Raw genomic sequence first — 26,915 nt, forward strand, 5'->3', positions numbered from 1 at the left:
TCCAGTTATTCCAGGCTGCAAACTTGTTTTAACATGCAAATTGGAGTTTTCTCTGACGAGAGTAAAGTAACGTTAACGCTACGTTATGTCAGACTATTCTCACCCTATGTGAAAGCCCCCGCCTCGGCCATGATGAGAGGCGAGGGGCACGCTGTTGCTGCTGCGCGCGCCCCCCGCGGCCCGGAGCTTGGGGCTCGTGCATGAGCATACGACTCTCTCCCGCCTGACTGGCCGGGAGAAAGTGCTTCCATGTCGGACTGATAATATAAACAACATCATTTGAGCTTATCCAGGTAAGATATTAATAAAGTAATGACACATTCAGCGGGAAACTAACTATAATTAAGACATGTGCCAACTTTGACGACGTTTGGTTCAGTATTTTAAGAGCAAACAGGTTTTTTTAACTTGCTGTTTTGGAGATTCGAGGTCCTGGAACGACAGCGACGATATTGTAATGATTTATACAGAAATGTAACAGTTTAAAAGTGATATACAGTAATTGTCTGGTAGACGTGACCTCCCTGATTTCTAAGTTAAAACAGCCCCGAAATATGTTTGGGATGCAATTCTCGGCCGGGATGCGGAAAGGTTCACGGCACGTGTCGCAGACGCAAATTAGAGCCATGCTAAAATCATCTGCGCCCCAAAATGCCTGCGCAAACGGGATTTGGGCGGTCTTAACTACCAGAATTATTCACAGGCGTGGCCAGGCAAGGCTGGGCATTACGTCAATCAAAACCAATCAGATTCCCGTCTCGCAAGGGCTGTTTGCGCGAGGCATGCAATATGCTGTAATTCTCTCTATGGGTAATAGGGTGTACTCACTTGTGCGAGGACAGAGAGAGCTTATTGACAGATCGTCTGTGGTGCCAACGACCCTCCAGGTGGTTATGAAGGTAAATAGCCTATGTCCATTGTCCAACAAGTTTTCTCAATTCATTTCCCTCTTTGCGATGTGATAAAAGTTTTTTCAGTGAGTTATAGTTGATTGCCTCACTGAATTATCTCCTAATACCCAATTTTAGCAGCATAGTTTGATGTCTAGGCTGTGCGTAATGACATATCCAAAAGGAATTCTACTTTGCACTGCACTGCGCTGCACGGAGATTACGGCTGCACTCCCAGCGCAGCAGGTATTTGTGCGTAAGATGTCCTTTTCAAAGCTCTTAGCGCAAAGTAATTGCACGCTGCTGACGATAGGGTAATGCCATCCATCCCCACATTTTAGCTCTGAAACGCCTGCTTTGGCATGTGGCAGTCAATACCCAGTACAATTATCACAGGCATGCGCTTGTGTCCGTTCCCAATTTGCATTGCGCTAAATTAGCGCTTTTGGGAAGATAGGGCCCCAAGTTTATTTTATTTGTTTATTTAAAAGGATCCCCATTAGCTGCCGCCAAAACGACCGCTAGTCTTCCTGGGGTCCAAACACAATACACAATACATTACAGCAATTGTAAACTGTAGACAGTAAAGTTCAGTAGTAAAATAAGAAATATTAAAATAATAAGAAATAATAAAATGCAGTGCAATACAGGTGAATCACAGAGTAAAGAGCAGTATATAAAACAAAACAAAACAAAACAACAACAATAGTTTGGTCAGCTGGTTATGTAGCTGGCCAGCTACATTAGATCAGCCGATCTAAAAGACACTATTCTAAAACATACTATTACAAGAAAGACATAATGGGAAGTAAAGTTGTGTGTTCAAAGTGTAGAAACGGTCCATAATGGCCCACCGTCAGGCCTGTTCTTGGGGCAGTCGATGCCTACCAGCCGGCGCGCCAACGACGTAATGATGATGACATCATCAACGATGACAATGATGTCATAGCATAGAGTTCACCTGTGAGGTCATCGGCGATGTCAGACATAACACCGATGATGTCATAGCTCCCTCGAACGTTGTGACATCACCAATGACGTGATGTCATACACCGGAACGCGACCATATAAACAAAGTGTTCCGTGACGCTACACCTCATCCGAGAGATTCCTGCTTGATCCTTCGAGATTCCTTCGACTTCCATACTTCTTCAGGTATCCTTACCCCTTCATAATGTCAACCATTAGCACAATCAATTCCGGACCCGAACTGAACCCCTGCTGTCTTACAACCAGCCAGGCCCTGGTAACCGACTGCCTTACACCCAGACAGGTCAACAGTGGTAATTCAACCGCGTCCCAGGACCGACATCTCGGTCCCTATCTCCATCTCCGTGATTCTGATCGATCACAGCCCGTGAGCCTTCATCCACGATCCAGCACACTTCACGAGGCAAGCCCAAAGGCTTTGCCCCCAGCAAGCCAACAAGCTTCGCTACAATTTGGTCCTTCGAGCGGATCAGAGGACTTGCGACGCTCAGAGATGGAGCAGGAGTCAGGTGAGCTCGCTCTGGTCACGGCACCTCACCGACCAGAGGAGCAACCCTTCCCCCACCAGATCGAATCTGGATACCGCAGAGTATCCAGGGTTCGGAGTAGTACTAAAGGGCCAGACCCCCTACACTCCCACCAGACGATCCAACCGGGGCAGGAACTCATCCGCAGCCACCACCGACTCCCTGCTCAGGCATCCCAGGCAAGGGACTCGACGCTACGATTCGACGCTACGATCGTGCGCCAAAGCGAGACCAACCGGGACATCACTGAATACTTCAAGGAATCCCAACGCACTGGCAGGTCCCATCAAGCTGGCCACCAGTCAAGCCAGGTCATGGAGGTTTGACCTATGACGACAGAGACGCCTATGTATCCTGCAGCGCTAGCAGTCACCGCTCCCACCATAGTGCATCGCGACACTCTAGCGCCAGCTCACGGTCAACCGTACGCGCCCACGCGTATTCCTCAGCCCAAGCGGCAGCTTACGAGGAATACAAGGCACTATTGGCGACCGAGAGCCTTCGCCGCCAACACGCGGAGGAGGAGGAAGCCGATGAGGAGTACGACCGGCTGAACGAGCAAACCAGAGCGGCGAGGCGGGCCCGAGAACGGGTCCAAGCAGAGGTCCAAGCAGAGGCCCAACAGGCCCAAGAGGAGGCCCTCCAAGCTAGAGAGCGGATCACCCGCCGCCTGGAGAGAAGCCGACACCTGCGGCAAGCTGAGCTGGCCCACCACGAGGCCCGGGTTCGTGCCCGGCTGCAAGTCGAGCAGAAGCACGTAGCGGCGCGGCCTCGCGCCTGTCTGCTTGCCTGGGACCCGGCAGTTCCACCTGTGCCTCTCACCTCCCACGACCAGGGTCAGGTCAGCACGGCGGCTCCAGAGCCAACGACCCAAACTACGGAACCCACTGTTCCAGTGCCAATGCCACCAACACTCCCACCTAGGACAGAGGTCGCCGACCCTGAGCATGCAATACAGTGCAACGGGGCGGCCGACCCCGCCACTGCGATACCCCACACTCAGGTAGGCACGGCGAACGTTGGGACCAACAGCACAGGGCACAGCCAGCCGGACGGCGTCAATCATTCCCACAAGATAGCTGGACACAACAGCTGGGACCCCCCCAGAGGGCGGGACCAGCCATCTCAATTACCTATTCCCAGAATTCACCTCCTGGCCCTGCCCGGGCTCATGGAGACAACTCCAGCCAAGGTCTCCAGGGAGGCCAACAAGTCCGAGCAAGTGGAGCAAGTGGACATGCCTTTGCGGACGCCGAGGCAGGAGCCCCAGATGCTTCACGGGGCGGCCGTCTCCCTCATCGTCTCGCCGGCAATTTGCCCAGAGCAGACCTATTGCACCAAGAGAGCCTTTACGGAACCGAACCTTGGTCTAGGCGAGCAACCTTACCCCATCACCGCCCTGCAGCAGGAATCCCGCCCGAGGAATTTGCCCCTCCATCAGTTTGGGAGGATCCATCTTATCCTGCTCATACAGCACCTATGGAAATGGGAACCAGGCTGGGATGATCCAGTCCTACCTGAGACACTGCTGCAGGCCTGGGAAGAGTGGGGGGACGGACCACCTCTTCTCAGCCCAGATCGCTGGACAGAGACACCCCGACTCCACACGACCGCGGATAAGAGCGAGGAGTTGAAGCCAAGTTACGGTGGCCTCAGGTCGGCTCCCCCCATGCCGGAGGAGTGTACGACCTTCGGTGCCCTCAGTGAGGATGCCACACCGGCGCTCCACGGGGCGGCCAACGAGGCACTAGGGGCAGAGGCCCCCCTCCAACGAGGGCAGACAAATGGCTTCCTCACCGACCCTACGCCGCTGAAGTTCCTCAACTGGAAACTCAAGCCACCAGAACCAGAGGCTCCTCACTACCGCAGTAGCTGGGTAGACCCCCGGCTCCTGAGCGGCTCCCGCGCTGACCTCACGCCGCTGAGTTTCCTCAACTGGAAACTCAAGCCCCCAGAGGCCACTACAGCTCACTACAGCAGTAGGATCCCACACACATCCTGGCCAACGAGGACAGTCACCAAATCTTGGCTCTTGTGATGTACGGGACTGGACACCAGCTGGGGGTGGTCTACCCAGCTACTGCTGTAGTGAGCTGTAGTGGCCTCTGGTGGCTTGAGTTTCCAGTTGAGGAACCTCAGCGGCGTGAGGTCAGCGCGGGAGCCGCTCAGGAGCTGGGGGTCTACCCAGCTACTGCGGTAGTGAGGGGCCTCTGGTTCTGGTGGCTTGAGTTTCCAGTTGAGGAACCTCAGCGGCGTAGGGTCGGTGAGGAAGCAGTTTGTCTGCCCTCGTTGGAGGGAAGCCTCGGCCTTACTATAGTCCTCGGCCCTTAGTGCCTCATTGGCCGCCCGTGGAGCGCCGGTGTGGTATCCTCGATGAGGGCACCGAAGGTCGTACACTCCTCCGGCATGGGGGGAGCCGACCTGAGGCCACCGTAACTTGGCTTCAACTCCTCGCTCTGATCCGCGGTCGTGTGGAGTCGGGGTGTCTCTGGCCAGCGATCTGGGCTGAGAAGAGGGAAGGGAGATCCGCAACCCCGACTGCTGGTGGTGAGTGCGGGAAGAGGCCTTCCCCGCGTAATGTCGCAGCGGCTACCTGCGGTTGCGGTAGCTCGTCCTCCCACTCTACCCAGGCCTGCAGCAGTGTCTCAGGTAGGACTGGATCATCCCAGCCCGGTTCCCATTTCCATAGGTGCTGTATGAGCAGGACAAGATGGATCCTCCCGAACTGATGGAGGGGCAAATTCCTCGGGCGGGATTCCTGCTGCAGGGCGGTGACGGGGTAAGGTTGCTCGCCTAGACCAAGGTTCGGTTCCGTAAAGGCTCTCTTGGTGCAATAGGTCTGCTCTGGGCGAATTGCCGGCGAGACGATGAGGGAGACGGCCGCCCCGTGAAGCATCTGGGGCTCCTGCCTCGCCGTCCGCAAAGGCATGTCCACTTGCTCCACTTGCTCGGACTTCTTGGCCTCCCTGGAGGCCTTGGCTGGAGTTGTCTCCATGAGCCCGGGCAGGGCCAGGAGGTGAATTCTGGGAATAGGTAGTTGAGATGGCTGGTCCCGCCCTCTGGGGGGGTCCCAGCTCTCGACCCCAGCTATCCTGGGGTGGTTGATGCCGTCCGGCTGACTGTGCCCCGTGTTGTTGGTCCCGACGTTCGCCATGCCTACCTGAGTGTGGGGTGTCCCAGTGGCGGGCTCGGCCGCCCCGTTGCACTGTATTGCATGCTCAGGGTTGGCGACCTTTGTCGGCGGACGTGTCCTAGGTGGGAGTGTTGGTGGCATTGGCACTGGAACAGGGGGTTCCGTAGTTTGGGTCGTTGGCTCTGGGGCCGCCGTGCTGACCTGGCCCTGCTCTTGGGAGGTGCGGGGCACGGGTGAGACCGTGGGTTGGGGTGCGGGCACGGGCCCCGTGGGCAGCACCGTCCGGGGTGCTAACCCTGGAGCCGGTACGCACGCCTGCCTCTGGTCTTGGGAGGCGAGAGGCACAGGTGGAACTGCCGGGTCCCTGGCAAGCAGACGGGCGCGAGGCCGGGCCGCTACGTGCTTCTGCTCGACTTGCAGCCGGGCACGAACCCGGGCCTCGTCCAGCGCCAGCTCAGCTTGCCGCAGGCGTCGGCTTCTCTCCAGGCGGCGGGTGATCCGCTCTCTAGCTTGGAGGGCCTCCTCTTGGGCCTGTTGGGCCTCCTCTTGGGCCTGTTCTTGCTCTTCTCGGACCCGTTGCGCCGCTCTGGTTTGCTCGTTCAGCCGGTCGTACTCCTTATCAGCTTCCTCCTCCTCCGCGTGTTGGCGGCGAAGGCTCTCGGTCACCAATCGTGCCATCTCCTCCTCGTAGGCTGCCGCTTGGGCTGAGGAGGAAGAGTGGGCGCGTACGGTTGACCCTGAGCTGGCGCTAGAGTGTCGCGATGTGCTATGGTGACTGCGGTAACTGCTAGCGCTATGATAGTGAGAGTGACTGGGGCTCCTCAACCGAGGCTCTGCTCGGGAAGAGGGCCGGACCCCTTGGTACCGGGCTGACCCATACCGGCCTGGGGTCTCCGGGTCATAGGCGAGGGCCTGGGCGGAAGATATTCCGTCATGATGGCTTGCGCCCTGATGATGGTGACTCCTGCGCCCGCTGGGGCTGCGGGATACATAGGTCTGTCGTCATAGGTCAAACCTCCATGGCCTGACCTGTCCCGACTTGACTGGTGGCCAGCTTGATGGGACCTGCCAGTGCGTTGGGATTCCTTGAAGTATTCAGTGATGTCCCGGTTGGTCTCCCTTTGGCGCGCGATCGTAGCGTCGAACTTAGCCTTTTCTCGAGCTAGATCGGCCCTTGCCTGGACTGCCTGAGCAGGGAGTCGGTTTTCCTGGTGGCTGCGAATGAGCTCCTGCCCCGGTTGGATCGTCTGGTGGGAGTGTAGGGGGTCTGGCCCCTGAGTACTACTCCTGCTGTATCCAGATTCGATCTGGTGGGGAAAGGATTGCTCCTCTGGTCGGCGAGGTGCCGTGACCAGAGCAAGCTCACCTGACTCCTGTTCCATCTCTGAGCGTCACAAGTCCTCTGATCCGGCTCGAAGGACCAATTTGTAGCGAAGCTTGTGGGCTTGCCTCGTGAAGTGTGCTGGATCGTAGATGAGGGCTCACGGGCTGTGGTCGATCAGAACCACAGAGATGTCGGTCCTCGGACGCGGTTGAAGGAATACCACTCGTGACCTGGCTGGTTGTAAGGCAGTCGGTCACCAGGGCCTGGCTGGTTGTAAGACAACCAGGATTCAGCTCGGGTTCGGATTTGGTCGACATTATGAAGTAGTAGAGTAAGGAGGGAATACAGGAAGTATATAGCGTCACAGAACACCTTGTTATATATGTTATGTCTGACATCGCCGATGACCTCACAGGTGAACTCTATGCTATGACGTCATCGGTGACCCCGTAAAGTCCCGTCTGCCATCACAGTCAGCCTAGACCGCCTGACGTCGCCGATGACCTCACAGGTGAACTCTTCTTTGTCAACGTCATCATTGTCATCGTTGATGATGTCATCGTCATTACGTCGTTGGCGCGCCGGTTCGTAGGCATCGACTGCCCCAAGAACAGGCCTGACGGTGGGCCATTATGGACCCTTTTCTACATAATGAAAATTGTTAACAAACATGCTCCTTTAAAGAAATTCACAGTTAAAGCCAGAAGTGCGCCTTGGATTGACATCCCATTGAAGAACCTTATGTCTCAAAGGGACGATGCCAAAAAGGTTGCTGCTCTCTCGGGTTCTTCTGTTGACAGAAAGCTCTATTGTGCGTTAAGAAATCAGGTAACTAAAATGAACAAAGTTAATAAGAGAGCTTACCATCAGCAGAAGATCTCTGACAGTGGCAATAACAGCAAAAAATTATGGGGTGTACTGAATGAAATTATGGGTAAGAAGACCGCCCGCACGTCTTTTGTTGAATCGGACGGTGTCTACTTGACTAAACCACTTGATATTTCTAATTATTTTAATGAATATTTTGTGAAGAAGGTGTCCAAACTCAGAGAAAACATGGACAACACCATCAAGTCTAATTCTGAAGAACTTATAAAAAAACACATCATGAAAAATAAGATCTGCACCTTTGATTTTCATCTGGTCAGTGTGGAAAAGGTAGAAATGTTGCTGAGCTCACTGCCTGTTGATGGGGCTGCTGGAACGGACCAGCTTGATAGCAAGTTGTTAAAAACTTCAACTTACTAGGTTCGGGTCATTTTTGAATTTTCAAGCACTATTTAAAGGAGAATTTCGTTTTTTTTTAACCTGGACCCATCTCCTGGCAATAATTATGATTTGGCCACTCACCCAGCGATCTCCGCGGCGTTTCTGGCCGTCCTAGCGTTGTTTTGAGATCAATACATCTCCAAGTCAGTTGTAAAATGGAGCTGATTTGGGGCCAAGTGTGAGCCTGTCTTTCCTGCATCTAAATAGCTATTTTTATTCCCGTTTTCGCCAAATATCGTCATAATCTAATCCCTCAAGAACCACCAGAGTGATATTTCGCCAAAGGCTGTTTCCTGGAGTCGCACAGGGATCAAATTACCTCAAACGTGATCTCGGTCACCAAGTCTCGTGAAGTCCCGCGATACTTTCCTGCCGAGTGGCCAAGTACAGGTAGGACGCTTTGCGGTGGTGGTTTTAGCATAACCTATGTGGGGTTTGGCGTAACCTATGTGGGATTCGAAATAACGAAGGTTATGCCAAACCCCACATAGGTTACGCTAAAACCACCACCGCAAAGCGTCCTACCTGTACTTGGCCAGTCGGCAGGAAAGTATCGCGGGACTTCACGAGACTTGGTGACCGAGATCACGTTTGAGGTAATTTGATCCCTGTGCGACTCCAGGAAACAGCCTTTGGCGAAATATCACTCTGGTGGTTCTTGAGGGATCAGATTATGACGATATTTGGCGAAAACGGGAATACAAATAGCTATTTAGATGCAGGAAAGACAGGCTCACACTTGGCCCCAAATCAGCTCCATTTTACAACTGACTTGGACGCTATTGATCTCAAAACAACGCTAGGACGGCCAGAAACGCTGCGGAGATCGCTGGGTGAGTGGCCAAATCATAATTAATGCCAGGAGATGGGTCCAGGTTAAAAAAAAACGAAATTCTCCTTTAATTTACGTTGGTGCACCAGCACATCATTTAGGTGCACCTAAATGTTTTCACCATGTCATTTGGCGATGCAATAATACATTTTAAACATTATCTTCTTTGTCATTTTGTATACTGTACATAATTGGTAATTTCTTAAAGTGATAATCTCCCTTTATCACTTTATCAAAGGTTTTCCTGTAAATACATTTCTGTTAAGTCATTGTCTCACCAACTGAGTTAACACAATAGTGATTGAGCCTATGACCCATTTATGGAAGCCTTTGCATTTTCAGTATTGCAGTGAGCCTCCCCTCAGAGAACATATAGACAGCTGGGAAGTCATGTTTGTGGATGCTACTGCACTACTTGATCTATAAATAGCTTAACTACTGAAAATGCTAATTGTTTCAAAAGGAACGACACTACCACCATGCTACTGAGAAATGTAAGCTATTAGCGTTGCTACTTCTAGCTAAGCTGCCCAACACTGGAAATTAGCCTTGTTATAGTCATTCTGTATCCAAAGTTTGGCTTGGCTTATTCCAGGGGGAACTCTAGCGCCCCCTTGTCACCGAGCCTGTACAACAGGCTGTACAGTGTGTGGTTAAAATGTCTGAATGACTCCTTAATTTCTATCCCTGCCTGACAGAGAACACAGACTTCATAACAAGCTGCCCCAGCAATCTGCGCTTCAACAGTGTGAAATTATCAGTCCAACCTCTTGAAATCACAGCCAAAGTTAGAGCTGAAGGCATACCAGATGTTCCCACTGATTACCTCAACCTATATTTTGAGTCTGTGGAAGAGGATGTGGAAGATGTCACACGTAATGAAGAGGAACAGTCTGCCATCATCACCTTTAAAGACCATAATGGTAATGCAGTTATGCCCTCTTCTTCTTTTTTTTATCAACATATCCCCAGCAAATATTCTTTGTCCACTGTAGTGGACATTATTCTCTGGTCTTAATTTCAAGAACCATGCTATCATGCTGAAACCTATTGCAGTGTGTAGAGCAGGGGTTCTCACCCTTTTGTAACTTAAGGCCCACTTCTGATGGACCACTTTTCCAAATGTGAGAAAAAACAAGGGCAAATCCGGCTCAGGCCCACGTGCGCCGTATAGCAACCGCAGGGGCAGGCTTAATTGGATTGTGGCTAGATGTGGTATAGGCATGGATGGAGTGATGCAAATTAATTAATTTAATTAATATAACTACAATGACATTTGCGTAGACAGTGCAGTACAGTAAAAATTGTGTAGTTAGTAGTAGTAAATGTAAGTGTTGAATTATTGCCACCTAGTGGATTGTTAAAACAACGGTAACACTTTACAATACTGTAACACAAAAAATGGGTAGTTATTGAGGAACTAGTCAGGAACTAACCATTAGTTCATGAATAGTTAATGATTAGTTCCTGAATAGTTAATAGGTAGTTCCTTAACACATTGAGTGCCAAGGACGTCTGTGGACGTCCTAAAAAAAAGTAACGAGAAGTGCCAAGGAAGTCTGTGGACGTCCCAATATCATAATTCATATTATTCCATAATTCTGCTGTTTAAGGTCGTACCCAGCCAGTGAGCATGAATCCCTTCAAGGGATCACACGGCGCCACCTTAAAAATCTACACGGCAGCTGCGCCACCTTAAAACCTTGGCGCTCAGATCCTTTACTTTGTGCAGGAGAAAGCCGTGATCAAAGAGAAACCGATGCATGCTGCAGCCAGAGCCATATAGATTGCTCTGTCTGCAGCTGACAGTTGGCTGCGATCCGCGCCCACAACTGAGCTCCTCTGCCTCTGTCTATCTGTCTGCATATAGTTTCTCCACACGATTACCCGCCAGAAAGGCCAAACCTTTTCCTGCAGTCCCGTTTGGCATTTCCTTGTCGCGCTGGGATCCGCCCGGGAGCCGCCGTCAGCCGCCCGGCGCAAAAACGGAGGCTCCGAAAATAGACTGTGTGCGTGTGGGGAGGAGTTTGCAGCTCAGGGGAGGAGAGGGGGGGAGAGGGGGGTGGGGCACGCAGGCTGCACAGAACTACACCACGTCACTACATCAGAAAATATTAGCTAGAGTCAGTGAATGTGCTTGAAATTAGACTAGCGTTAGTGTTAGACTAAAATGTGATATTGTAAGTTCTGATATTGTAAGTCGATTTGAATAAAAGCGTCTGCCAAATGCCGTAATGTAATGTAATGTAATGTAATGTCTAATAATAAAAAGAAGCAGGAGAAAAATAATAATAATAATAATCATGAGTGCAAAAAGTATTCATAAAAGTGACTTTATCTTGAAAAGTAAAAAAAGACAGCAGAAAACCCTTGAAAGTGCTCTTCTTTCAGAGGCTGTCATTTCATAATGGAACTGTCTAGAAACAAAATTTCTTCTTTGAAAGAAGCAGGAGTGTCCAATGTTTCATTAGAGTCCAGCCCTGTCCATATAGCCCTAATAGAAAAAATTCTATAGCTGTTTTCAACTGAATGGAAGTGAATCTGGCACAGGCTCCAGACAATTTTACTGAAGCGCTGTGGCACTCAATGTGTTAATGGTAGTTACTTAGGAACTGACCATTAGTTACCATGTTAACGAACCAGTAAGTAATGATTACTTCCTTAAAAATATATATATATATTATTTTTTATTTCGCTAGTTCATGAGTAGTTAATGGGTATTTCCTTAATGACCCTTAATGGTAGTTCCTTAAAGATCCTTAATGGTAGTTACTTAAGAACTGACCATTAGTTACCATGTTAACGAACCAGTAAGTAATGATTACTTCCTTCATTTTTTTCTGCTAGTTCATGAGTAGTTAATGGGTAGTTACTTAAGAACAGACTATTAGTTACCATAGTTGTTACTAGGGAATTAATCATTAGTTCATGATTACTTTACCATTAGTTACCATGTCTGTGCCCCCTCAAGTAAAGCAGGGCTTCATGCTTATTGTTACTAGGGAATGCATCATTACTTCATGATTATCTTACCATTAGTTACCATCACCCTACCCTATAACAAATAGATAGCTAATTTGGTAGAGACTAATAATCTTGCGTTCTTGGGGCCAAGGGTTCAAACCTCACCTGGAACAACTCTTGTATTTATTTGTTATAGGTAGGCTGATGGTAACTAATGGTAAGATAATCATGAAGTAATGATGCATTCCCTAACAACTAAGTATGAAGCCCTGCTTTACTTGAGGGGGCACAAACATGGTAAGTAATGGTAAAGTAATCATGAAGTAATGATGAACTCCCTAGTAACAACTAAGTATGATGGCCTGCTTTACTTGAGGGGGCACAAATATGGTAACTAATGGTGAAGTAATCATTAACTAATGAGTAATTCCCTAGTAACAACTATGGCAACTAATAGTCTGTTCTTAAGTAACTACCCATTAAAGCCCCATTCAGTAAGTTTTCCAAGTTTTGCTATTGGAGGAACTGCACCCTCTGCGTGCATTAGTATCGATAACGATATCGCCGTTCAAAGTCAACAAAACACAGCGCCAGAAAGCTCTATGTACATGTTGTGACATCGGGTACTCACCACGTGATGAAATAATAATGCATAGTCCTGTGAAACATCATTTTCATAGCAAATCCGAATCAAGTTACTTCCTTGTATTCATGCAGACAGCGCTTCCGCTGTACAGCGCATGCGCGCATCCTTTTCTTTTTTCTTTTTTCTTGCCTTCGGGACGCTGGCAGCAAACTGCTTAGTCCCAGGGCTGGCCAATGGAGGGCGGTGTGGGATAAATAAACTCGAGAGTCTCCCTATTACAAGTCAATCTACCATGTCCTAAGACTAAAAAGCTCTTATATTACAGTAAAAAATGTCAAAAATCTTACTGATTGGGGATTTAACTACTCATGAACTAGCGGGAAACAATTCAGGAAGTAATCATTACTTACTGGTTCATTAACATGGTAACTAATGGTCAGTTCTTAAGTAACTACCATTAAGGATCTTTAACAAACTACCATTAAGGGTCATTAAGGAACTAGTCAAGTTTATTTATATAGCCCTAATTCACAAGCATGTCTCAGAGGGCTTCACAGAAAGTATGTCTAGCTAATTCTACCTGACACAACAGTAGCAAGAATATACAGAATAAAGATAACATTTGAACAATTGATGGAGAAATATAGAAAATATAGAAATGAAGAGAGAGCAGAGGAGAGAGCAGGAGAAGGGAGAAGAGCAGGGGGAATGTGAGAGAGTGATGGGGTGGGGAGGGAATGGGAGATGTTGGAGGGTATAGGAGGTGGGGAAGGAGCAAGAGGAGAGGGCAGGAGAGGGGAAAGGGGGGGGGGGGGTGTGGGGGAGAAGAGAGCAGGGGGAGGGAGGAGGTCGGGAGAGAATGGGAAATGTGGGGGAGGAGAGAGCGTAAGGAAGAGTATGGAAGTATAGAGGAGTATGGGAGACTATATGGAGAGAACAGGGAAGGGAGGGCTAACTGACACAACATTAACAAATTACAATAGTAATAATAACATATCGAGCAATTATATGATAGAGAAATATAGACACACATCTTGCAAACGGACATATGTCAATTTCTTAGCAACCAAACTATGCCTAATTTAATTGGCTGCAAGCCTTTAGTAGTGAGTCCCTTTGCCAAATAAACACATGTTCACATATAGAGCTTATGGGTGCCTCGCTTTAGGGAAGAATGGGTGCCATGCTATAGTGGCGAAATATTGGAGGGGATAGAGTGGGTGCCATGCTTTGGAGTAGAATGTGTACTATGCTTTAGAGTAGTGGGGGAAGGGGGGAAGAGAAGAAAGCAGGAGAGTGGAGGAGGGAGGGAGAGCGGGGGGATGTGGGGGAGGAGAGGGAGGAGGTGGGGAGAAAATGGGAAATGTGGATGAGGAGAGAACAGAGAAGGAGAGGTGGGAGGGTGCAGGGGAGGGAGAGCAGGGGGAATGTGAGAGAGGGGAGAGCAGGAAGTGGCAGGGATTCGGGAAAAAGAGGGGATAAGGAGAAGGAGCAGAGGGGAGAGAGAGGAGAGAGCAGGAGAAGGGAGGGGGGGATGAGGGGGAGGAAAGAGCATGGAAAGAGAGGAGGTGGGGGGGAATGGGAAATGTGGGAGAGGGGAGAACAGGAAGGGGGAAGAAGGGAAGGAGCGGGGGAAGGGGGAAAGAGAAAGAGAGGGGGGGGGGAGAAGATCAGACAAACTGACTACTCTAAACATTAACCAGAGCTAATTGGGACATAGGGGATCTAGCTAATCTACAGCCTAATCTGGCCTATCCTACTCTGCTCTAGTCTGATCTTTGCCTGAACACTATAAAAACAAAACACGATTTCAGACGGACAAGCCCGTCTTTATTGTCACACGATTACAATCAACACATGCACGGAGGGCCACAACACACACATGCTGACGGTGGCCGGTGAAATTTGTCCTCTGCATTTAACCCATCCTGGCTTTGTCCTTTCCTCCGGGGGGCAGGCCAGGAGCAGTGGTCGCTTTTTCTCGTACAGTGCCCGGGGACCGACTTCGGATGTTGTCGTCACTGGTCAGATGACGATGACGATCTGATCTTCTGCATGTTTTTAATGGGGGGGGGGGGGTTATATACGGAGGAACCCCCCTGGGGGAGCACGGGGAGAACATGCAAACTCCACACAGGCAGAAAGGCCCTTACGACGAGATACCCCACCTGGGCAGTAGGCACTGAAGATATGGGGGGGAACACAACCACAGCGCCCACAGTGTCCCAGGCGAGAATCGAACTCAGGACCCTCTGACTGCGAGGCGACAGCTCTACCACTGAGCCACCGTGCCCCCAACAGGTCAGCCTTAGGCTGTAGCTAATCTATCGCCTACCTAAGCTATTCTAAACCAACCGGCAGCCCTCGACCAGTGATGAAGAGCACCGATGCCCCCCGCCCCGGCCCCCGCCCACATAAGGCGTGGGAGAGAAGGCCAGGCCGGGACACAGCGGCGCCCCCTCACCCCCAGTGAACGCAAGAAAACCTTTCTACCATATGGTGGCAATCCACACATGGATCGCCACATGGATTGCCTCAGTGACTTGGCTGAGGAGGAACCTTGTGAGGTCATTGTGCTGTAGGTAACTACCCATTAACTACTCATGAACTAGCGAAAGAAAAAACGTTTTATTTTTTTATTTTTTTTATTTTAAGGAAGTAATCATTACTTACTGGTTCGTTAACATGGTAACTAATGGTCAGTTCTTGAGTAACTACCATTAAGGAACTACCTATTAACTATTCATGAACTAATCATGAACTAATGGTTAGTTCCTGACTCGTTCCTCAGTAACTACCCAATTTTTGTGTTACAGTATTGTAAAGTGTTACCAAAACAACATACAGGTACATACAGTATACATCCATGAATCAATGACTCAGCAGGAGGGAAATGAGGAGTGATTATGTTTTGGGGGTAGGGTAGGGTCTTTACAGTATCGATTGACACTTGTGAGGTGTGTGTCTGTGAGCAGAGGTGTCAATGGGCCAGGTCAACCAGTGTTCTGGAAAACAAAAACAAAGAGCCAAAGGTTTGCTTAGAATACAACTGAGTAAAGCAACGGCCCTCAGGCCCTCTGACCAATACTGAGGAGAAAAGTTGTGAATACTGCATTGTTCTCAATGGCACGGAAGTAGACATGGTGGATATGATACTATTATGGAGATTTTCATTTCAAAAATATATTCACCATTTGAGTGAACAAGGAACAATTAACACTTTCATATGAGTTCTAGATGATAATTCTATGTAATATTTAAGATACTAATAAGACCTATTTGATTTCCCAACTAGCTGTTGACAGAATCATCAAAAAGGAGCTTGCCATCAACAAGACACCAATCAGAGTTTTTCCTTTTTATGAATCTTTGGGAACGGCCCTCTATGGCAAAGACAGACCCACACTCAAACTCCCTGCTGCCTCCTCTGTCGTCATTGATGATGCTATATGGACATACCTTAAGACCAAGGATGAGGCTGCAGCGATCATTCATAGCGATCTAGCGGAACACTTCTGCAAGGTAGACCTCCAACAGTCTCCTGTGTGCTTAAGCCCCTTACCTTATCTACTGCAGCAAAAGAATGTTACAGCCAAGAACATCCAACAGTGGACACAGAGAGTAAAGACGGCCTTTGGACAAGCTGTGTCAAAATTCAAATGCCTGCCGCTTCAACCCGAGTCGGGGGCTTGGGAAGAGTCTGAAGAGAAGATCAGAGAAGCGCTGTTGAATGAGGCTGTGGCTGTACTCGCAGATAAAGCCAATGGCGTCTTGTCAGTGGTTGGCTTTGAGGATGATGTAAACAGACTGAAGCAGACTGTTTCTGAAATCTTTAACACGATCGCCAAAAGGGTACAGAGGGAGAAATTGTGCATAACAGACACAATAAATTTGTTGCCATCCGTTTTCTACATCCTATGTCAAGATGGCCTTCAGGACAAGCTGTTAAATGACTACCCAGAGCTAAAAATAGCATACAAAAAGGAGAGCCATGATTTGTCATTTACTGGCTTAAGTCGTGAGGTTATGGATGCAAGCAAAAGGGTATATAATGGATTCACATCACTAAAACGGATGAATTTAGAAATGGATGACTCTGTACTTGAGTTTTTGAAGGATGAAGATCAAGAAAATCTGACAAGCTCTCTCCTCACATCTAAGAACATAGATGCAGCACTTGAGATAAGTGGGGAGATGGTGCAGCTCCTTGCTGTTTCAAGCAGAGCTCTGAACAAAGCTAAGGATCAACTGAGCACACTGCTCATCTCTCAATACATTGCTGTTGAAGATAGTGCTGTCCTGAACAAGCCTGAGTGGCAGGACCTGGTCGCTCGGATGGAGGATGCCAACAATGATCCATTCAGGAAAATTCGGATTCAGACCCCTGATTTTCAGATAAGTCAGCAAGTAGTGGTGTCAGGCTACAAGGATAGCGTTAGAACAGTTAGAAATGAACTTGATGACTTCTTACAGCAGAATGCTCAAGCTGAAGAAACTGTTGAGGTCAAGCCCGACATCATTGTCAAATATATTGAGCAACATAACAGAAATGTTTGGTGCGACCAAGTGAAAGACAAAGTGAAGGTTTCTTTCAGGAAAGAGGCCATCTATTTAAGTGGTTCTAGAGTCAATGTCACAGACTGCAAGACCTTGTTTGAAGACTTGATCTCTTCTGTAATCTCTGATGATTTAGAAATCACCAAGCCTGGGGCAAAGAAGTTCTTCCAGGAAAAAGAAATGATGTATGTTTCCACAGTCATGAATGAGACTGATTGCTTGGTCCAGTTGGTCGAGCACGCTGGTGGTGGGCAGAACAAATTGGCCCTTAGACAAAAACATTTTTTTCAGAATCCAAGCCAGACTTCACAAGTGAGACGTGTTCAGAATCCAAGCCAGACTTCACAAGTCAGACGTGTTCAGAATCCAAGCCAGACTTCACAAGTGCAACGTGTTCAGAATCCAAGCCAGACTTCACAAGTCAGACGTGTTCAGAATCCAAGCCAGACTTCACAAGTCAGACGTGTTCAGAATCCAAGCCAGACTTCACAAGTGAGACGTGTTCAGAATCCAAGCCAGACTTCACAAGTCAGACGTGTTCAGAATCCAAGCCAGACTTCACAAGTGCAACGTGTTCAGAATCCAAGCCAGACTTCACAAGTCAGACGTGTTCAGAATCCAAGCCAGACTTCACAAGTCAGACGTGTTCAGAATCCAAGCCAGACTTCACAAGTGCAACGTGTTCAGAATCCAAGCCAGACTTCACAAGTCAGACGTGTTCAGAATCCAAGCCAGACTTCACAAGTGCAACGTGTTCAGAATCCAAGCCAGACTTCACAAGTGAGACGTGTTCAGAATCCGAGCAGCTCAGATCAAGTGCTGACCAAAGAGGGCTTGAGCATCACTCTGATGAAAGGGAATATCCAGGATGCCACGGTAATTAATATTTCTATTATCTAACAATAAGAGCCCACAATCAACTAGTTTAAAAATGTAATCATTCCTATACAGAGAGATTAGGTTGTACAGTATATCATCAACTATTCACCCAATCCTCTGGCTTTTGACTGTAGTCTTATAGCACTTTTAACACTTTCCCCGCCAGGGTTTCTGATCATTTTCACTAATATTCCAAGACCCACAGAATATTTTCTTCGATGATGTAAACACAGAATATCCCAAAAGAAAGAAGATAACCTCTACATTCATAGGAGAAATGAGTTTGATTGTAACATCATCCATTATTTAGTTATCGACAGTTGAATGTAGGTAGTGTTCACCAAAAACGCCAGTCTGTCCCCAGAAAGCAGAGAAAAATGCATTTTTGTACCAGTGGAGCGAAGGACAGATTCAGAGAGGGGACGTGTGGGTCACGCTCTCGTCTTGCCTGGGGGGCGGAAGCTTCTGGTGCATGATGTCTGGAGGTCTGGGGGCATATCTGACGAAATGTACACGGTGTGAGGGCTCACAAACCGGATTATTAATCTATCTGACAGGAGATGTCACTTTTTTTAAACATCTTTATCATCAATTATACATTCATCATCCTATAAAAAAAAGACATCGCCCCGCTCCCTTAACACAGTCTTTTCAAAATTGTACATACAGTTATAGATTATAAGCAAGGTTGCAGTGGAGGCTAACTGCACGTACTGTAAACACCATTTACGCACCTTTTTCAATAGGACATAGCGGTTTACTCGCCTTGATAAGATCATTTATGCACTTACTATTGGGCGAGTTTTACAAGTTTGAGTCATCTCCGTTGTTGAAAGAGCACACCAAGGACTTCACGCACCAATTAAGATTTTTTTTCCTTTTTTTGCCAAACGTATCGCACCTACTCGGGAACCTACTCACCTCGGCCTCCCGCTTCCCGGGAAGAGCTGGGCCAAACACCAGTGAGGTCGGTGTCTTTCACAAGCTGCCCCTCCAAGGCAGCCGGCGCCCCGCCCCTCGGACTCTCTACACCTGCCCGCCCAGACAGCGGCAGCGCTTCCCCTCAAACAACTACACAGAGGCTAGCCGTGTAGCTGTGCGTCTGAGGTACAATACAATAATATCAGAACAGAAGATCCAGTTTGAATGCAGTGCCAGTGATGCACATTTGGCGATGTGAGTGCACTTGGTGATCTGAACGCTGCTTGGTTCAAAATGTGTGGGGGAAATGGATGCTAGCGTTTTATAACTGGAGAGTGAATCACTGGGGGTAATTTTCAGAAACGAGACATTAACGATTTCCTTCTGATCAAGTGGTGCTGCGTCTATATGCCGACCCGCTATGCCGATAGCCCGCAATGCTGAGAGGCCGCCAAACGCATCCCCACCTCACGGGAGCATATTGTAATGATTTCTACAGAAATTTAACTGTTTAACAATGATATAATTGTCTGGGTAGACGTGACCTCCATGTTTTTTCAGTTAAAAAAGCCCCGAAATATGGTGGGATGCAATTCTCTGCGGGGATGCGGAACTGGGCACAGCACCTGCCGCAGGCGCAAATTGGAGGCGTGCCAAGTCATCTGCGCCCCCAAAATGCCAGTGCAAATGGCATTTGGGCAGTCTTAGGCACCATACTTATTCACCATACTTATTCACAGGTGTGGCCAGGCAATGCCTGGGCGTTACCTCAATCAAACCAACCATATTTCCTGTAATTCATCATTCATTCACTATTGTAATAAATATTATTTTATTCATTCTCTGGTATCTACTCTCTCCTGATTTAAATTGTCTATGGTGCCAATGACCCTCCGGATTATGGGATAGGTGAAGGTGAATAGCCTATTGCAAGTAGGCTACAATTTCCTCTGTGCAGTGCAGAATTCCTCTGCACTTCTGCACCTCTGCAATTGCGCGCATGTTGACGATAGGAGAATGCCATCTGTGTCCCCGCTTTTGCGCGGAAACACCTGCTTTGCCGTCCTTTGAGTAACTGTCACGAGTCTGATTGACAGCACGTCGAGCTCGGGCAAAGCTGCTCGTTGCAGCACTTTGAGGCCCCACGCTGGAGCTGTTTTGTGGAGCTTTTTCCTGGAGGGAGATTGTTGTTTTTCTCTGCTTGCTGGTTTTGGTGGACAATAACGTTGCTTCTGGGCAACTCCGGAAGTGCAGTAGCATTTCATAAGATGGCCAAGAGAGCCATCTATCACATGACGGTGCAAACACAGATTGACGTGATATCACGTCAATGGCGGGAAAAGGGTTAAGACTATTTGATGACATAAAGAAAAGAAATACACAAAATATACTGCTGGCAACTGAAAACTTTCTGTTAACATTATCAACAGACTGAGATGATTGTGATTTCCGTGGGTCAATATCTTGTGCTGACAAATGGAGCAGTTTCAAATGCCATCTTCGGTGCGGCCGGACCCAAACTTCAGGAGTTGGTGAAGGAAAAGCAAGCTGATGGAAATGACGGTGATGTCATCGTTACTGATGCCTGCGATCTGAGAAGCAAAAAAATCTTTCATGCAATTGCGCCTCAGTGGGACAATGGAAAAGGCACAGCTCAGAAGGTAAAGTGTTAAACTGTGAGGTATATTAGGTATTTTACCATGGTCTGGGTGGATGCTCATTTCTGAATGGCTGGCAGCTGTGCGTTAAAACCATTTAACAGCCCGACACAAAAAAAGGAAGGGGGAGGTGAATGTTGAAAGTAAAAACTAAATGTTGACAATGTTGAAAAAAAGGTGAATGTTGAAACTAAAACAAATAACATGGTTCTGATGGGTTCATAAAAATGTTTGTTTAACTACTGTAATGTTCAGAAAAAATAATATGCAGTAAGTGAAACCCCAAACTTAAAAGGGGGACATGCCTTTTCAAGGTTTTACGACAGTGACACAAAGGTGGCACGTCATGCTTTACGGCAGTCATGCATTCAGATAGACCACCAGTCATGCTGAAAATAAACTAGTCTAGTGCAATGGTAAAGAGTACAGTCGCCTCTCGCCTCTGCTTTTAAGTGTTAGATAAAGATCAAAACTTACATTAGGGTACAGAAAAATAGTAACTAATGGAGAGGTAACAATTAACTGATGATTAACTAATGATTAACTACTATACTCACAAACTGAATTTAACTAATCATTAACGAATGATTAACTATACTCACAAACTGAATTGAACTAATCATTAACTAATTATTAACTAATAGTTCCTCATTAGTTACCTAGTAACTACTGTAAATGTTATATACCTTATTATAAAGTCTTACCAATGACGGCTTATGTTCATAGATCCAGTGCTTGCTAGAAGCTCTTGGACAACAAAGCGTGAAAACGTGAAAGTTAACTAGCGATCCTATGCCATGACACAAGGAATGCTAAATACTTGCAACATTAGTATACGTGAAAAGTGATCAATATTTTGTAACTAGATATTAAAGAATATGCATGTCTTCCAGAAACTGAATGCCATTTTTAAGAATTGCTTGGGCCAGGCTGAGGCCAGTGGGCTGACCTCCATAACCTTCCCTGCAATTGGCACAGGGAACCTGGGCTTCCCCAAAGACCTCGCAGCCTCTTCAATGATGGATAATATCTTCAAGTTCAGCAGTAAGAAAAAACCTAAGCACCTGAAGACAGTAGTTATCATCCTTCACCCAAGTGATGCACAGACCATCCAGGTAAAGAAAGGAAAGTGAAAAGGAACTAGCTTTCCATCAGTTTCAATAATAATAATATCAGTGAAGCAACCTCTGAAACAACTCAAAACATACTTTTTATGGCCTTGCCTTTAATTAATTGGCCCGTATTTAATAATTATTTTATATTGTTGTAATGTATTTTTTTCTTATTGTTATGTACATATTCATATTGTTATGTTTTTAGTTGTAAACGTTGGCATGTTTCTGCACTGCTCCCTCTGAAGTGCGTGTCCCTCTCTCTTTCTCGCTCTCTCTCTCTCTCAGCCTATCTGTCTCTCTCTTCCTCTCTCGGCTTTGACGAGACTACACGCATTGAGAGAGGAAAAAGCTGAGAACAAAAAAATGCAGCTCGTGGAACAAACTTCCACTTGAAATAGCAGCATTTACAGTAAATCACAACGCACAGAGACAAACGTACTTGCAAAATGATTTTTGTCAATCAAATGTCCCTGTAATAAGAATTTTAGGGCTGTAAATTCCCCGTGCCAAACATGTTTCTACTTACCAGTCAATCAAATCAATCAAATCCACTGCCTATTTAACGTATATTTAACTCAGTCTGTAAATCTCATGTAAATCCAACGTAAATTCATATTTATCATCCACAGAACACTTCACCACTCATGTACATATTGTATATATTGACTCGATTTGATTCGATTTGATTGCACTTGCAACCTTGTGATTGCCGTTAGTTATCTTCCTACTTATTATCCCTGTATATTGATGTGACCGCTACGCTGCATACAGACACTAAGACAAATTCCTCGTATGTAACTTGCATACTGTGGCAATAAAAGTGATTCTGATTCTGATTCTGATCAAAGGACCCGAATTGCAACAATTAAAAGCTGCAAATCTATCAGTGTGATCCATTTGTCCCCGGAAAGCAAAATATCTCACGTTAAAATAGAAACCAGTTTTCATCCAAGGACATCAAATTCTGCTGCTAGAATTACGGAACAGCAGAGTACCACTTCCGCTTTCTGCACTTGTTGTGTTTCTCCATCCATTCACCGTGATCCGATAACAATCGGTCAGTGTGAAAGCACTCAGGCATGTAGTGTGCATTTTTGTTCAAATTCAAAGAAGAAACAGCATTATTTATCGTTTCATGGGTTTCTTACCGAGGAAAAGTTAAAAAGCAGATGGATTTCAGTTTAACATACGCTGAAGCCGTTACCATGGTAACGGCTATATGCTAGCTACTGTAGCTACCTCTCAATATCTAGCTACAACGGCAGGCTGTGTACATATTCAGGGTAGCACGAAGATGAATGGTGTGTGATCGATTGTGGTGGACCGGTCTGGGCGCCAAAATGGCATTTTGGCGCCAGTCCAGCCCTGTCGGGTGTGATATCTGAGAGTTTTTGGTAACAGGTTTCTCTCTCATTTGTCGCCAGGTTTTCACTGATACGTTGAAGAAAAGGTTTGCTATGACCTCAGGTGGTCCAGTGCCAACAACTACAACACAGGCTACAGGTAGGAAACATTTGGTTTGATCATAACATGCTTTATGATGACTGACAGAAAAGTAAAATGCACTAGGGGATATTAATGATGCTAATATAATAAGCATAAGAAATGTATTAACAAATTAGCAACATTGTTGCAAATGTATATGACCTGTGTTTTAGAAATTTAACACTGATTCAGTAACAAAAATGTCTACCGTATATAATTTTGGGGAAAAAAACTTGTTTTTTGTGTGTGTGTTTTTTTTTTTACAAGTGTTTTTGCTCAGTGTGTGTTTACTGTTTATACTTATATTTGTTTCCCATGACGGTCCCTTTTATACAGTCACCTCAATCCCAGGAATGCATGAAACCAAAATGGGAAGCGTAGTTGTGCAGGTGGTGATAGGGGACATAACCAAGGAGACCACTGATGTCATTGTCAACTCCTCCAACAGTGATTTCTCTCTTAACACAGGTAAATTACACATCAGCTCAACTTTGACTAAAGGTAACATCAAGGCAACCTATTTCACCTGTAAAACAGACTTTAAGCTACTTTCAGCATCATCGTAATCATAAAAACAATCACAGCGGTAGCCCAGTGCTGATTTCCATCCCCGTTTTGAATTATGTTGGTGGTGAGGGAGATGAATGAGTCCTCTCTCACAACAACTATGTGCTCTTGAGCAAGGCCTTTACCCCCGAACTGTTCGATGGAGCCAGTTCCAGCAGTGCTTGTTAGGGTGGTTTCTCAATGGGGACCTGTGACCATATCCAAGCACACTTTTGCCCAAACTGACCCCAGGTCCGGTTGGTTTGATCAGTGTGAACTTTGCGTTCAGTGGCCGAGCATGGAACAGCGAACTGTACTGGGTCCACTTGAAAAGGTGGTCTGGGGAACGCTTCAAGCATGTCTGGGGATGGTACACTTGAGTGTGAACACAAGCGTACGGGAACACTGAAGTGGACTGCTATTTCTTCACTGTGTGGCGACCAGTGGTTTGGACTTTTGTTAGCCTGGGAACTAACGTTAGCTACCAGCTAGCTCATTTGCAAATGCAATGCAGTAAGAAACAGAAGTGGTCCAGCACTCCAGAATGTCCTGTTAAGATTTAATGGTCATCTGGGACAGAACACAACGAAAGTTTCAGCATAAAGCGCTGATGAGGTCCACGCCCCTCTCAACTTTTTTTATGCAGCTGCTGCTGGTGTTACTGTTGCGGACAGTGCGCAGTAGAGATGCGCGGATGAGCTTTTATGCCATCCTAATCCGCGTGTATGCATGAACCGTCCGCCCGCCATAAATCAGCGCAAATTATTTCATACTATTTATAGATCTGCGCCCGCCATGCACCCGACGCTATAAACGCTATAAAACGATATAAAAAGAGCGAACTTATGGTTTCTGCTGCCGTTGGTGCGATCGCTGCAGTCCAAGACTCCAAATAAACTTCCATGCTGTATTATGTCCAGTGCACCGTGCACTTGCTCTCATGTAGTTTACTCGGCTAACGCTATAGTTTTAAGTTTAGTTCACTGCATTGCCTCATTGTATGGGAAAATACGAACGCGTCTTCTCTTCAAACACGTCTTCAGCGGAGACTCCTTTTTGAGGGTGACATCATTGACCATATATGGATGAAAAGTGTAGCCTTGCGACCTAGCACATGGCTATTGTTGTGTTTACGGCTGTGGGTCCTTTGGGGGATCTACAATAGGCGACTAAGAATGTGCCTGATGAAAAATGTAGCTTAAAATACGTTCATAGACTAGAGAACGTAATTAATATTATTTTTCCTCAGTAATGATACATCGTTTCAACCGCCCGCAACCCATCCGCTATTAATCAGAATGTTTATTTTTATGATCTGGCCCGCCTGCGGGGCGGGATATCCGCGGTCAGCGCGGTTATAACTGCAGCCCGCGCATCACTAGTGTGCAGTGTATTTATATACAGTCAATGCTCTCTATCTCTGTAAAGATGGCACTTTAAGTTCTATTATTCTTTGTCTCGCCAAAAGTAACCATGTAGATCCCCACTATGAGGTCAGTTTATCAAAATGATGCCTGTATGGAAATCTGATTTTCATTGTGGGAGATCAGGAGGAACCGGGGGCCAGCAGCCGTCATCTCAGCTCCTAGCAGTCAGACTCTGGCTGCTCCAGCTGGGCAATTTAACATCGTCATACGGGGGAAATTATTAGATGAATTGATCTTTGCAACTCTGTGTTGATGAGCTAATGTTTCCGTGGCATTTTGTTTCACGTTATTTATTTTCTTTTGGAACAAATGTTGGTTCAACAGATTAAATCTAACCTTGAAGCTTAGGGCTACGTTGTGTTTACTGGGCAGAGCGGGGTCCTCTCGCCATTCCGAAGTGTCGGCATTCCGATCATTGACTGCTATGCTTTCAGAGAGGCGGCCCTTTTTATCTCCAAAAAAGGTTTCGCCATTGCGAAAGATATTAGGTCCGCCTTTCCGACATAGCATCTTGAGTTATTTAGCCTACAGGGGTGGGAGAGGTTAGGTTCTGGGGGAGGTTAGGTTTAGGCGTGGGGGGTGGGAGAGGTTAGGTCTAGGGTTAGGGTCTGCAGGAGGTTAGGTTTAGGCATGGGGGTGGGAGAGGTTAGATTTAGACGTGGGGGCTGGGAGAGGTTAGCTCCAGCCGGTCCCCCGGGTTAGGGTTAGGTTTCTTTCGCAATGGCGAGACAGATCTCCATTCCGACAATTTTGTCGGAATGCCGGTATTTCGGAGTGCCGGGGTGTCCCCGGGCAGAGCAGCTGAGCCCAGCGCTGCCTCTGAGTTTGGGGATAGCTAGTCGCTAGTCGAGACTCAAATATTACATTGAATCGCTGCGCTCCGCATACTACATAAGTGAGTCTGTGCCACTTCACAGCCACTGCTGGTTTTTGAAGGCAGGTTGAAATTGAATCAGTGACAGGTTGTAGCACCGATGAGAGAGCAGTTCGAAAAATGGGCTGCGCCTCCCGTGTCGTCTGATCGCAAAGTCGTTGGGGAGGACTGAATCCATCACTGGCATATGACTGGCCAAGTGAACGGTTCCCTCCCATAACCAGCCCTCTAAGGGAAAGTGTCCTAGACCCAGAGAGAGCTCTGCAGCATGCAATAACGTAGTGTATCAGCGTAAGAACTCTCATGGGTCTGGCGTTGAGACTAGGGGATAGCTAACGTTTCACTCTAGGAACCAGGGCCGCGGGAAGTACGGGTGCTGCAGGTGGCGAGATGATTTTTTTTTGTACAAATGTAATTAGAAATATTTTGCAGTGCACTATGTTCCTTTCTTGTTTGGGAATGTTTCGGGAAATGATTGCATTATTGATATACTGAAAATGTAGCCTATTTAAATAGAATTATCAACAATAACAATCAAGGAAGTTACATGCTTGTAGGCTAGAGAAGAAGAAGAAGCGCGCATGCGCGCACATGTTGTGTTGAACCAACCAACAACGAATACGAATAAAAAAGAAACGTGAACTTGACATGCTATTTTAATAGCCTAAAATTCACCTCCCACTATACAACAAAGAGAGGAGTCAATGTTTCTTGATATAATCATTACCATTCAAATCAGAATAATTAGTCTAGTCATTAAGTTTGCTGATAATATTTCTATCATGTTAACTCATGTTAACTAATGATTATCATCATGCTATATATCTCCCTCTTTGCTCTGAATGAGTGAGAAAAGGAGAAAATACTGAATAATTACATCACAACAGTATAATCCTAATGTTAATTTAAAATTAGATATTCCTGTAAATATGGCTAAA

The 26,915-nt window shown here is 46.9% G+C and overlaps 1 protein-coding gene across 1 annotated transcript in view; it reads left to right on the forward strand.

The window, feature by feature from the left end:
• LOC310791468 (protein mono-ADP-ribosyltransferase PARP14-like) overlaps positions 1 to 26,915 on the forward strand; it is a gene marked incomplete at its 5' end in the record, with an annotated part of 82,125 nt that overhangs the window by 23,546 nt on the left and 31,664 nt on the right. Inside the window, 9 exons of the mRNA XM_083653155.1 lie at positions 2,857 to 3,044; positions 6,332 to 6,401; positions 9,664 to 9,888; positions 15,811 to 17,299; positions 17,879 to 17,948; positions 20,303 to 20,533; positions 21,424 to 21,645; positions 23,070 to 23,148; positions 23,467 to 23,598. Of these exons, the coding sequence (XP_083509281.1) occupies positions 2,857 to 3,044; positions 6,332 to 6,401; positions 9,664 to 9,888; positions 15,811 to 17,299; positions 17,879 to 17,948; positions 20,303 to 20,533; positions 21,424 to 21,645; positions 23,070 to 23,148; positions 23,467 to 23,598 (2,706 nt within the window). The remainder of the gene's footprint in view (positions 1 to 2,856; positions 3,045 to 6,331; positions 6,402 to 9,663; positions 9,889 to 15,810; positions 17,300 to 17,878; positions 17,949 to 20,302; positions 20,534 to 21,423; positions 21,646 to 23,069; positions 23,149 to 23,466; positions 23,599 to 26,915) is intronic.

This window comes from Poromitra crassiceps (assembly GCF_964638095.1).
Source record: "Poromitra crassiceps genome assembly, chromosome: 16".
Lineage (NCBI taxonomy): Eukaryota > Metazoa > Chordata > Actinopteri > Beryciformes > Melamphaidae > Poromitra > Poromitra crassiceps.